This window comes from Littorina saxatilis, linkage group LG8 (assembly GCF_037325665.1).
Source record: "Littorina saxatilis isolate snail1 linkage group LG8, US_GU_Lsax_2.0, whole genome shotgun sequence".
Classification (NCBI taxonomy): Eukaryota; Metazoa; Mollusca; class Gastropoda; order Littorinimorpha; family Littorinidae; genus Littorina; species Littorina saxatilis.
In genome coordinates, this window is record NC_090252.1 from 65,790,043 (window position 1) to 65,803,184 (window position 13,142).

At 40.9% G+C, this 13,142-nt stretch overlaps 1 protein-coding gene across 2 annotated transcripts; it reads right to left on the reverse strand.

Annotated features, from left to right (window-relative positions):
• Nucleotides 1-905: 905 nt before the first annotated feature.
• On the reverse strand, nt 906-12,324 carry LOC138974181 (uncharacterized). Of its 2 annotated transcripts, none has more exons than XM_070346888.1 (3): nt 12,037-12,324; nt 2,833-3,122; nt 906-2,081 (listed from the first exon to the last, which is right to left on the reverse strand). In XM_070346888.1, exons 2-3 carry the CDS (start codon nt 3,088-3,090, stop codon nt 1,896-1,898), a joined length of 444 nt encoding a protein of 147 aa, XP_070202989.1. In that variant the 5' UTR covers nt 3,091-3,122; nt 12,037-12,324; the 3' UTR covers nt 906-1,895. The 2 variants fall into 2 exon arrangements, with proteins under 2 accessions (XP_070202989.1, XP_070202990.1); XM_070346889.1 differs by having other exon boundaries at nt 11,999-12,131.
• Nucleotides 12,325-13,142: the final 818 nt, after the last annotated feature.

Here is a 13,142-nt window from a genome sequence, read left to right on the forward strand (position 1 = left end):
TAATCTAGGCAATCTTCTCGTTTTGTGGTGTTATAAATGTGGCGGGAGAGCCCTATTTGTAGAAAGTTTAATGTTATAGGATTAGATATTGAAGGTTCAGGACAGTCATGGCGTACAGAATCAATCTGTCACGATATTGCTGGCCTCAGCTTTCCAAAAAGCAGCGTGAGAAAAGTTGGTATCGAAACCAAAAGTAGACAATGCCTCGTCTACTTTAAAGGTTACATCCAGAGTTTTGTGACAAATCATGTTTGTTCATGTATGACTTGAATGTGATCAGTTGATTCACATTCATACATATAACATTGAAGCTGTGCCATTTACCGTTTTTGTCCAGAACAGCGAATTCCAGAGATATGTGTATGATCAAAATGGATGTGTAAATACATGTACCTAAAACTGTCAACTTCTAAATTTACGAACTCCAAAAATCAACATTTTCTTTCATTTTTACTATCCTAATTATTTTACTTTTCAAAATATAATTTGAAATTTTGCATGATACACCTGTAAATGCATACACTGTTTTAGTAACGAGTTATGCATTTTTATACCAATTTTTGTTCTCCAAATGAATACTTCTGTTATATCAGTGTTTCCCAACCTAAAAAAACATGAAGTTTTTTCACTCCCAATCCAAATGTTAAGGAGGTTTTTTTCTGCGGTGCGGTATTAATTAATACTACATAAAAAAATAGCCTTCATGAATGCACAGCTGTAATTGATTTTTTTTAAAACTATCAAGGTGTTGTTTTAAATGTTGAGTTTTGACTTGGTATTTGCGCGCGCTCGCACACACACACACACACATACACACATACATACACACACACACACTCACACACACACACACACACAGTCACACACCTTTCTCTCTCTTTTTCTGTGAATCTGTGACAAACAAATTTGAGACTTTTTGTATTTCTTTAAAAACTGAGAAAACAATTTAAACAATGAACATTTCAAACAGCAATCAGCACCAAAAAGGGAAAAATCTCTCTCTTTCTCTGTTTAATACGACTAGAATAATACAAAGTTATTGATGACTAGTCAATTTTATTCAGATTTCCGTTTCAGACTAGAAAAAAGATAAAACTAAAAGAATGAACCAGTCAACCACACATTAGAGGTCAAAATTATAATCTTTAAAGTATTTGTATCTCCAAAACTTGAAAAACACTCTTCAGCATAACCTTAAAGAAAACAAAATCAAACTTCAGAAATAATGATTGTCATTTCAGGGAAAACACACACACACAGAAACTTTGTGTCTAGATCATTCTGTACCAGACAAGCGTACATTTTGAGCTGCAATTTTTTCTGGTTGCAAATAACGTTACCCAAATAGGTCGTACACTTCTTCAAAAGTAAACAGGTGAACATCCTTGTCATAGTTTCCACGACAAAATCAAATGGTTTCTCTGAAAATGGACACATGTCGCTTTAAACCCTCCCCCCCCCCCCCCCCCTCCTATTTACACGGTCCCACCCCTATCACCCGGTCACAAATCGCTCCAAGAGCTATTACCGTTCGTCTTGAAGGTTGGAATGGTGTCGCTGAAAAATATGACGATGAATCTAACGCAGAAGTGTTTGCCATAAGAAGCCGATCCCTGATCAATATTGATTCAATTGATCAGCAAAGTTACGGAGCATTTTTGAGCTCTTCATTGCACGTGTGTCAAAATGAATGCACAGTTACTGTCCCGTGGACTCCTTAAGATTTAAATTGCTGGAAAACTTTTCAGAAAAAGGCGCCTTTCGTACTCTACCTTTAAGGCAAAGGAAATTGTAAGATGTGTGAAAAAAAGTGAAAGAAGGCGGATCGGGTACTGTAAACACATTATTTGGATGATTTAATTGCCGGGATTGCGGCCCTATGCTCCACAGGGAGTCTACAGGAATAAGTCAAGTAAGTCAATTGCCGGGATGATTTTGCTCAAGCCCGCAGTGAGTGCCATGTCCAGCAGGTTGCCAAAAGTTTTTCCAAGATCTCCGTTCAGAGAAATCACCATGCCGTTCGCCAACCGTTCCACCCCTCTTCCACTGTATGCAGTCACTCCAGCTCCTTTCGTCAGACCCTGGAACATGGAAGTGAAAAGAAAGATTTGAGAACATGTGTCGCTGTCAATGTGCCACTTTTGACCTGAATTTTTCCGTAATGTCATTCCATATAAATTACTCATTGAACCCAAACAGTCATTATATGGAAGGACCCCATCTCTGTAAGAGTGGACATGGACTTTCACCCCCCCCCCCCCCCCCCCCGAACACTCACACAGACACACTAACAAACACACTCACATTTTCCCACACACGCATACACACACGCACACACACACACACACACACACACACACACGTTTTTAAACGAAATGACACGGATATGTATTACTTTTAGATGAGGTGCAAAAAATGTCGCAATAATTCATAGAGTATAATTCAGTGATGTGCTCTCTTCATTGAGTACAATCGTTGGTCTCATATGGGAGAACAAGGTTGGACATGTCCACCCACTAAAACTGGTCACATTGCAACAATTTTGAAGTGACTTTGTACTTACTGACGTGAGTTATTCACAAGTCTACCAAAAGTCGGTGGTAAGGTGTCCTTGCAAACTCCACTATACCTTCAAGAAATATGGGTGGACAAAATCTTAAATCACCCCATAAACCGTTACAAGTTTGGTATTTTGTATAGTGTAACAACACAGCGTCTATATCTTAGTTAAATGGCCGAGGAGTCTGCGCCGCAACTGATGCGAGTTGTCGGTTTACCGCCGAGCCTCCTATCTCCGTAACCGACTGGTTGGTTCTTTGGCCTCACCCTTACCTTAATCGTTAGAGAGCATCCATCCTCGACGCTGAAGAGGTCGCAGACGAACTGTTCACCGTCGACAAACTTGTTGTAGATGACAGCCACTTTAATGGCCTTCCCGCCAGCCAGACCGTCCACAGTGATAGGAGTACCATTGTCAGGTACCTGGCGTGCGTCGCGATATATCCAATACGCAGTGTCTGAGTAGTTGTAGGTCGTGATGCACACTGTATCTCCTGTGTCGTTGTAGATTTTGCTTTCGTTCACTCCCATGGTGGGCTATCGGCCGCTACTTATTCTTGGACCTGGTACAAAAAAGATAAAAATATACAACACGTAAAGGCTCAGTGAGGCGGGGTACATACAGAGCCACCTGCGATGTGTGGCCCCTCCAATAAGAGGACACCTCCATTAAAAAGACACATTCTGTTGTACCTTTTTCTATTATCTCTACCGAAATATACCTGTCATAGCAGGCCACCTGCAATGTAGGGACACTTTTGACAAGTCCTAATTAAATGGTGTCCTTTCATCACAGGTACTACTGTACATACGGCGGCTTGCGGCCGCAGCACTTCAAGTGGCAATTTTGCTCACTGAGTCAGTCGATAGTGCAGTGGCTTTAAAACCAGTTCGTCGCTATGCGGCGTGGGTTCAATCCAGAGTTCATCATCATCATTGCCTCGCCATACTTGCGGTGAGATAGGCCTAAATGCCGGCGATTCCAAGAAGACAATATACTGCATTGAGCTTGTTCTAGTCGAAATACGTATCAGGCCCAGAGTATCGTCAGTCTGTTACCTCAGCCTGTCCCAAGATTAGCTTATTGGTCCAAGATCCCCAAATATCGAACACTTTTGCCTGTTCTCTCTTGGAACGTGACCACGGGAAATATTAATTACCGACAACCCGCATAAAGTTTCGTTTGGCTGGCAACACTAAAGGTATGTGAGGGTATCAGTCTGTGAGAGCTTTTGATTTTTTATATTGTAATCTGCGAGCCCCCCGCGGGTTAGGGGGAGTCCCATATTGGTTGGGACAAGAAAGAATTTACCCGATGCTCCCCAGCATGTCGTAAGAGCTAGGCGACTAACGGATTCTGTTTCTCCTTTTACCCTTGTTAAGTGTTTCTTGTATAGAATATAGTCAATGTTTGCAAAGATTTTAGTCAAGCAGTATGTTAATTAAGTCCTTTGTACTGGAAACTTGCATTCTCCCAGCAAGGTAATATATTGTACTAGTTGCAAGCCCCTGGAGCAAATTTTTGATTAGTGCTTTTGTGAACAAGAAACAATTGACAAGTGGCTCTATCCCATCTCCCCCCTTCCCTCCGTCGCGATAGGGGAAGGGCCCCTAATATGGACCACTTTTTGTTTATCGCTGATAACTAGCTTGTTTTCGTGCAAAGAAGTTTCATTTTGTGTTTGGTAGTCTTCTTTCTTAGGTGAACCGTTAGGCCTAATTAGAGTAAAATAGCTTTGATAAACATTCAGCAAAAATTAAATACAGAAAACATCACAAAGGGTCCATATTTGGAGCCTGGGCGCCTAATATGGACCAGTGAAGCGACCTTCACGAATCACTGTAAAAAGCCCCCAATATTTCAAAATAACATGATACAAATTAGTGTACAAGTCAGTCTAATTAAAATATGCTCTAGATTTATCTGTTTCGGGTTGATGAGAGCATTATTTGAAGCACACCAGGAAACTAAAGAAGCTTATCAAAAGCAGAGTGAAAATAAGTGAAATTATCAACTTCCACGAAAAGAAGACTTTTTGTTGCATTTTTGAGTCACTTGAGAAAAAGTGACTCTATGTAATCGGTCAGTGTTAGTCTGTCCGGCCGGCCGTCCGGCCGGCCGGCCGTCCGTAGACACCACCTTAACGTTGGACTTTTCTCGGAAACTATCAAAGCGATCCGGCTCATATTTTGTTTAGTCGTGACCTCCAATGACCTCTACACTTTAACGATGGTTTCGTTGACCTTTGACCTTTTTCAAGGTCACAGGTCAGCGTCAAAGGAAAAATTAGACATTTTATATCTTTGACAAAGTTCATCGGATGTGATTGAAACTTTGTAGGATTATTCTTTACATCAAAGTATTTACATCTGTAGCCTTTTACGAACGTTATCAGAAAAACAAGGGAGATAACTAGCCTTTTCTGTTCGGCAACACACAACTTAACGTTGGGCTTTTCTCGGAAACTATAAAAGTGACCGGGCTCAAATTTTATGTGAACGTGACTCCCAGTGACCTCTACACTTTGACGTCTGCTTTGGTGACCTTTGACCTTTTTCAAGGTCACAGGTATGTCTTGAAGGAAAAAAATTGAAATATCATATCTCTGAAACTATTCATCGGATTTGATTCAAACTTTATAGGATTATTCTTTACATCAAATTATTTACATCTGTATTGTGTTGTGAATAGCAATTTCTTCCTGTCCATCTGATGCCTCATATAATATTCAGAACTGCGAAAGTGACTCGATCGAGCGTTTGCTCTTCTTGTTTTTTAATCTCGAGGGCTAGTTATAGGTTATTACCAGCAAGCTTCTTAATGAATTAATGAAAATAGCCTTTAGCTTTTATTTTCTTCGATTTGTTGAAGGTGGTCCATATTAGGGGACTCGCACATACTTTGAGATTTTGCTATTATTTTTTGTTTGCAGTAGAAACTCGGGGTCATCACTGCTAAAATGTAACAAATACGGTTTTAAGACTTTTCGTTGCATTTTTGAGTCACTTGAGAAAAAGTGACTCTATGTAATCGGTCAGTGTTAGTCTGTCCGGCCGGCCATCCGGCCGGCCGGCCGTCCGTAGACACCACCTTAACGTTGGACTTTTCTCGGAAACTATCAAAGCGATCCGGCTCATATTTTGTTTAGTCGTGACCTCCAATGACCTCTACACTTTAACGATGGTTTCGTTGACCTTTGACCTTTTTCAAGGTCACAGGTCAGCGTCAAAGGAAAAATTAGACATTTTATATCTTTGACAAAGTTCATCGGATGTGATTGAAACTTTGTAGGATTATTCTTTACATCAAAGTATTTACATCTGTAGCCTTTTACGAACGTTATCAGAAAAACAAGGGAGATAACTAGCCTTTTCTGTTCGGCAACACACAACTTAACGTTGGGCTTTTCTCGGAAACTATAAAAGTGACCGGGCTCAAATTTTATGTGAACGTGACTCCCAGTGACCTCTACACTTTGACGTCTGCTTTGGTGACCTTTGACCTTTTTCAAGGTCACAGGTATGTCTTGAAGGAAAAAAATTGAAATATCATATCTCTGAAACTATTCATCGGATTTGATTCAAACTTTATAGGATTATTCTTTACATCAAATTATTTACATCTGTATTGTGTTGTGAATAGCAATTTCTTCCTGTCCATCTGATGCCTCATATAATATTCAGAACTGCGAAAGTGACTCGATCGAGCGTTTGCCCTTCTTGTTTTTTAATCTCGAGGGCTAGTTATAGGTTATTACCAGCAAGCTTCTTAATGAATTAATGAAAATAGCCTTTAGCTTTTATTTTCTTCGATTTGTTGAAGGTGGTCCATATTAGGGGACTCGCACATACTTTGAGATTTTGCTATTATTTTTTGTTTGCAGTAGAAACTCGGGGTCATCACTGCTAAAATGTAACAAATACGGTTTTAAGACTTTTCGTTGCATTTTTGAGTCACTTGAGAAAAAGTGACTCTATGTAATCGGTCAGTGTTAGTCTGTCCAGCCGGCCGGCCGGCCGGCCGTCCGTAGACACCACCTTAACGTTGGACTTTATTGAAACTATCAAAGCGATCCGGCTCATATTTTGTTTAGTCGTGACCTCCAATGACCTCTACACTTTAACGATGGTTTCGTTGACCTTTGACCTTTTTCAAGGTCACAGGTCAGCGTCAAAGGAAAAATTAGACATTTTATATCTTTGACAAAGTTCATCGGATGTGATTGAAACTTTGTAGGATTATTCTTTACATCAAAGTATTTACATCTGTAGCCTTTTACGAACGTTATCAGAAAAACAAGGGAGATAACTAGCCTTTTCTGTTCGGCAACACACAACTTAACGTTGGGCTTTTCTCGGAAACTATAAAAGTGACCGGGCTCAAATTTTATGTGAACGTGACTCCCAGTGACCTCTACACTTTGACGTCTGCTTTGGTGACCTTTGACCTTTTTCAAGGTCACAGGTATGTCTTGAAGGAAAAAAATTGAAATATCATATCTCTGAAACTATTCATCGGATTTGATTCAAACTTTATAGGATTATTCTTTACATCAAATTATTTACATCTGTATTGTGTTGTGAATAGCAATTTCTTCCTGTCCATCTGATGCCTCATATAATATTCAGAACTGCGAAAGTGACTCGATCGAGCGTTTGCTCTTCTTGTTTTTTTTAATCTCGAGGGCTAGTTATAGGTTATTACCAGCAAGCTTCTTAATGAATTAATGAAAATAGCCTTTAGCTTTTATTTTCTTCGATTTGTTGAAGGTGGTCCATATTAGGGGACTCGCACATACTTTGAGATTTTGCTATTATTTTTTGTTTGCAGTAGAAACTCGGGGTCATCACTGCTAAAATGTAACAAATACGGTTTTAAGACTTTTCGTTGCATTTTTGAGTCACTTGAGAAAAAGTGACTCTATGTAATCGGTCAGTGTTAGTCTGTCCGGCCGGCCATCCGGCCGGCCGGCCGTCCGTAGACACCACCTTAACGTTGGACTTTTCTCGGAAACTATCAAAGCGATCCGGCTCATATTTTGTTTAGTCGTGACCTCCAATGACCTCTACACTTTAACGATGGTTTCGTTGACCTTTGACCTTTTTCAAGGTCACAGGTCAGCGTCAAAGGAAAAATTAGACATTTTATATCTTTGACAAAGTTCATCGGATGTGATTGAAACTTTGTAGGATTATTCTTTACATCAAAGTATTTACATCTGTAGCCTTTTACGAACGTTATCAGAAAAACAAGGGAGATAACTAGCCTTTTCTGTTCGGCAACACACAACTTAACGTTGGGCTTTTCTCGGAAACTATAAAAGTGACCGGGCTCAAATTTTATGTGAACGTGACTCCCAGTGACCTCTACACTTTGACGTCTGCTTTGGTGACCTTTGACCTTTTTCAAGGTCACAGGTATGTCTTGAAGGAAAAAAATTGAAATATCATATCTCTGAAACTATTCATCGGATTTGATTCAAACTTTATAGGATTATTCTTTACATCAAATTATTTACATCTGTATTGTGTTGTGAATAGCAATTTCTTCCTGTCCATCTGATGCCTCATATAATATTCAGAACTGCGAAAGTGACTCGATCGAGCGTTTGCTCTTCTTGTTTTTTTTAATCTCGAGGGCTAGTTATAGGTTATTACCAGCAAGCTTCTTAATGAATTAATGAAAATAGCCTTTAGCTTTTATTTTCTTCGATTTGTTGAAGGTGGTCCATATTAGGGGACTCGCACATACTTTGAGATTTTGTTATTATTTTTTGTTTGCAGTAGAAACTCGGGGTCAACACTGCTAAAATGTAACAAATACGGTTTTAAGACTTTTCGTTGCATTTTTGAGTCACTTGAGAAAAAGTGACTCTATGTAATCGGTCAGTGTTAGTCTGTCCGGCCGGCCGTCCGGCCGGCCGGCCGTCCGTAGACACCACCTTAACGTTGGACTTTATTGAAACTATCAAAGCGATCCGGCTCATATTTTGTTTAGTCGTGACCTCCAATGACCTCTACACTTTAACGATGGTTTCGTTGACCTTTGACCTTTTTCAAGGTCACAGGTCAGCGTCAAAGGAAAAATTAGACATTTTATATCTTTGACAAAGTTCATCGGATGTGATTGAAACTTTGTAGGATTATTCTTTACATCAAAGTATTTACATCTGTAGCCTTTTACGAACGTTATCAGAAAAACAAGGGAGATAACTAGCCTTTTCTGTTCGGCAACACACAACTTAACGTTGGGCTTTTCTCGGAAACTATAAAAGTGACCGGGCTCAAATTTTATGTGAACGTGACTCCCAGTGACCTCTACACTTTGACGTCTGCTTTGGTGACCTTTGACCTTTTTCAAGGTCACAGGTATGTCTTGAAGGAAAAAAATTGAAATATCATATCTCTGAAACTATTCATCGGATTTGATTCAAACTTTATAGGATTATTCTTTACATCAAATTATTTACATCTGTATTGTGTTGTGAATAGCAATTTCTTCCTGTCCATCTGATGCCTCATATAATATTCAGAACTGCGAAAGTGACTCGATCGAGCGTTTGCTCTTCTTGTTTTTTTTAATCTCGAGGGCTAGTTATAGGTTATTACCAGCAAGCTTCTTAATGAATTAATGAAAATAGCCTTTAGCTTTTATTTTCTTCGATTTGTTGAAGGTGGTCCATATTAGGGGACTCGCACATACTTTGAGATTTTGCTATTATTTTTTGTTTGCAGTAGAAACTCGGGGTCATCACTGCTAAAATGTAACAAATACGGTTTTAGCTGTCATATATAGCCATTTCTGTTTGATAAAAGCTTTGGCTGTAGACAGAAACGAGTCCGTTTTAGGCGGCAAATTTAGAGTGAACGCTGCCAAAAGTGAAAAAAGAGAAAAAGCCTAACGGTTTTGAGATTTGTGTTTCTGCAACTGTTTTGACATGTGCAAGTTATCCAAAGAGGGTGAATACAGCGAATAAAACTTTTTTGAGCGCTCTAGCGCCGTTAGTTGGTGGTGGTCCATATTAGGAGCCGGTCCATATTAGGAGCCCTTCCCCTATAACCTTGAATGGTTGAAAACGACGTTAAACACCGAATAAAGAAAAGAAAGTAATCTGCGACAAAAAGACAATCGTTGCTCTAGCAACTGATGTTATAACTCCTGCACTGACGAAAAATAAGCAAGACGAACTAACATTTTGAATGAACAGTATCTGAAATGGCACTTTTGATAAAAAACGCTCGCGCTGGACCCGAGTACTCTTCAGACTGGCTCGCTCCCCCAGTATGAAAGTTTTTGTCTTGTGCACGTTTAAGACCAAGTGATTGCTCTGTGTGAATTACAGGCATTCCCTTTGCTATATAAATACATTGCATGCGAGGATGTGCGTGGTGACTGGCCTTTCTCTTTTATTTGATCACAGTGAAAATGCACACACATTCACACACACACACTCTCTCTCCCTCACTCCCTCTCTCTCTCTCTCTCCCTCTCTCTCCCTCACTCCCTCTCTCTCTCTCTCTCAATCTCTTTCTTACACACACACACACACACACACACACACACACACACACACACACGAGTACAGACTCATGCACGCGCACACACAGACACACACACACAAACACACACACACACACACACAAACAGTAACACTTAGTAACACTAACACATGTGCACAGAATGAACACACACACACACCGCACGAGAGAAAAAGACTACAGGGATGATGCATTAATTGACGTCAAAGACTTTCGACCGTGACGTAATCTTTTTATGACGCTATATTTCTCGTCACTGTGTGACGCGTTCGGCTGTTCTATCAGACTGCCTGGCTGGCTGTGGCTCCGCGAATTCCTCCCACCGCCAAGTCGTTTTTTGTGGTTTATTTCGCATTTAGGTCCCAGGTAACATTATGAAGTTTTAATACGATCAATCGGACCTATTATCAAGTTAGTGTATCAACTTTTGAACGAACTGCGCCCAGTAGTTTCCCAGCAATAAGCTGTTAAGTCGAGACAGACACACACACACACACACACACACACAGACAATTAAAGTCTGCTGAGCCCTAGTACTAGCGTACTCGGGGATAATACATATTTAGTGCGCATACATCATCAACGGTTTCTTGAGTTGTTACCATTGGTGGTCTTCCACACCGTTTAATTGTCATCCAAAATGGTTTTCCTTCCAAGCCTGAATTCAGCTGACCACCTTTTTGAGTCACTTGAGAAAAAGTGACTCTATGTAATCGGTCAGTGTTAGTCTGTCCGGCCGGCCGTAGACACCACCTTAACGTTGGACTTTTCTCGGAAACTATCAAAGCGATCGGGCTCATATTTTGTTTAGTCGTGACCTCCAATGACCTCTACACTTTAACGATGGTTTCGTTGACCTTTGACCTTTTTCAAGGTCACAGGTCAGCGTCAAAGGAAAAATTAGACATTTTATATCTTTGACAAAGTTCATCGGATGTGATTGAAACTTTGTAGGATTATTCTTTACATCAAAGTATTTACATCTGTAGCCTTTTACGAACGTTATCAGAAAAACAAGGGAGATAACTAGCCTTTTCTGTTCGGCAACACACAACTTAACGTTGGGCTTTTCTCGGAAACTATAAAAGTGACCGGGCTCAAATTTTATGTGAACGTGACTCAAATGTGTTGTGAATAGCAATTTCTTCCTGTCCATCTGATGCCTCATATAATATTCAGAACTGCGAAAGTGACTCGATCGAGCGTTTGCTCTTCTTGTTACAGTGTTGTATGAAGGGGGATCCCTGCCAAACACTTACGTCATGTCATTATGAATTTCCAGTGGGCTACATATTTTTCTTTGCAAATATTGGATCATTGCTCTTTGTTAGTTTTCTCCATGGCGGGGTAAACAGTAGGGTATGGTACTTAATGAGAAACCAAGGCACACAAACTAACCGGTGAAAATACGTATTGTTTGGCATAAAGTCTTCATAAGAACCTTTCTTAAATAATGCCAAGTTTTGAACGTCTAAGTCAATTCCTTCCTGGTCGGGCCCGGTACTTCTCAGTTGGACATCGTATTGTGCGTACTTTTGCTCTTCCAAGATGATGACAAAAACGATGTTTGGTGGCTTGTTGTTGGACCATCATTTTTTGTCGGTTCTCGGGATGCCTTCGGCCTTGGTCGGTAAAGATGTAACAGAAGACGATATGCTCCGCTCGGACCAACAACAAATCTGGTCTGTCAACAAGCCACCAAACATCTTATATTGTCCGTCACCCGTGCCTCGTGGGAGCGTCCTGTTATTGTTTGAAGCCGGCAACGCCACAACTACGAAAGCTTGTGTGTCTGTACATTCGTTCGGTGCATGGCTGAAGCATAACGTACGATATCAATGTGTTAGCTGTGTGCAAGTTTCATCACACACTTAAGGACGCACACTGAAACAAAACTTACCGACAGGCTTCTAGCTGAGATATGGACAATATACTCACACTGGAGACGAAAACAATTCGCCTAGAACCGAGGTCTAGGATGATGATGCTTCCCGTCTCACGGATCTTGGTCCATTCAAGTTAGGGACTAGATGTACCGAGGTCTAGCTGAAGTTTTCGCTGTATATATGTCAGGTGTCAACTCTGGGTGTATCTTTTTTTCTCTCGCATTTCCCGAAAACTGTCTCCTAAAGGTAGAAAGGGTCGAATTCGCTACTGTTGTGCTCAGGCCCCTTGCCCCTAGCAAAGCACAGGCCATTGACGACGTGTCTCCATCGCACTTTTCTCTGGGCTGTTCTTACTTCCTCTGTCCTGTGCTGTTGCCTTGTCTCTTTAGCACCGCCTTGGTGTCTTGCCTCCACGCCTCCCCCCCCTCCCCCCCCTCCATATTCACCTGATGATACCTGTATCAGGAAGAACGCCTCCAGGGAATGCACTTACTGTGCCCCTTTACCTATCGAATTAGACCCCTTCTAGCTTAATAAGAGTTAAGTTCGCAATGGGCGGGGACGTAGCTCAGTTGGTAGCGCGCTGGCTTTGTAGCCAGTTGGTCGCTATCAGCGTGGGTTCGATCCCCACGTTCGGCGAGAGATTTATTTCTTGGAGTCAACTTTGTGCAGACTCTCTTCGGTGTCCGAACACCCCCGTGTGCACACATGCGCACGAAAAAGATCCCACGTTCACAGCGAAAGTCTCAGGGCTTGGAAAACACGAAGACACGCATGCATCATCTCTCGTCTCCGATTATCATGATCGTATTTCGATACTTTGACGAGACAAACCCAAGGCTGGTGTGTCGAAGAAGACAGCCACAGCGGGCTTGTTCGAATCAAAGTATCACACCATATTATTATTATTATTATTATTATTATTATTATTGTGATCATTTTTATCTTCACCATATTTTCAACGTATTACCAATACCTGTCCCAATATAGACCAGTTGGTCTAAGAGGACGTTAAACCCTAATAGTCAGTCAGTCAAGTTCGCAATGAATAGACCCAAGGCACAATTTAGACCAAGCTGAGCACCTGCATTGTGTAATCACTGGTCTTTGATTGGTTCAACGCAATCTCGCCTAATCTTACTCAGTGCGAGAAGGAGG

What these genes read in the sequence shown, in the direction of transcription:
- LOC138974181 (XM_070346888.1), bottom strand. Translation starts at nt 3,090, where the DNA reads ATGGGAGTGAACGAAAGCAAAATCTACAACGACACAGGAGATACAGTG. An exon ending in GATGCTCTCTAACGATTAAG is followed by an intron (nt 2,082 to 2,832) that starts GTAAGGGTGAGG and finishes TCCATGTTCCAG; the next exon opens with GGTCTGACGAAAGGAGCTGG.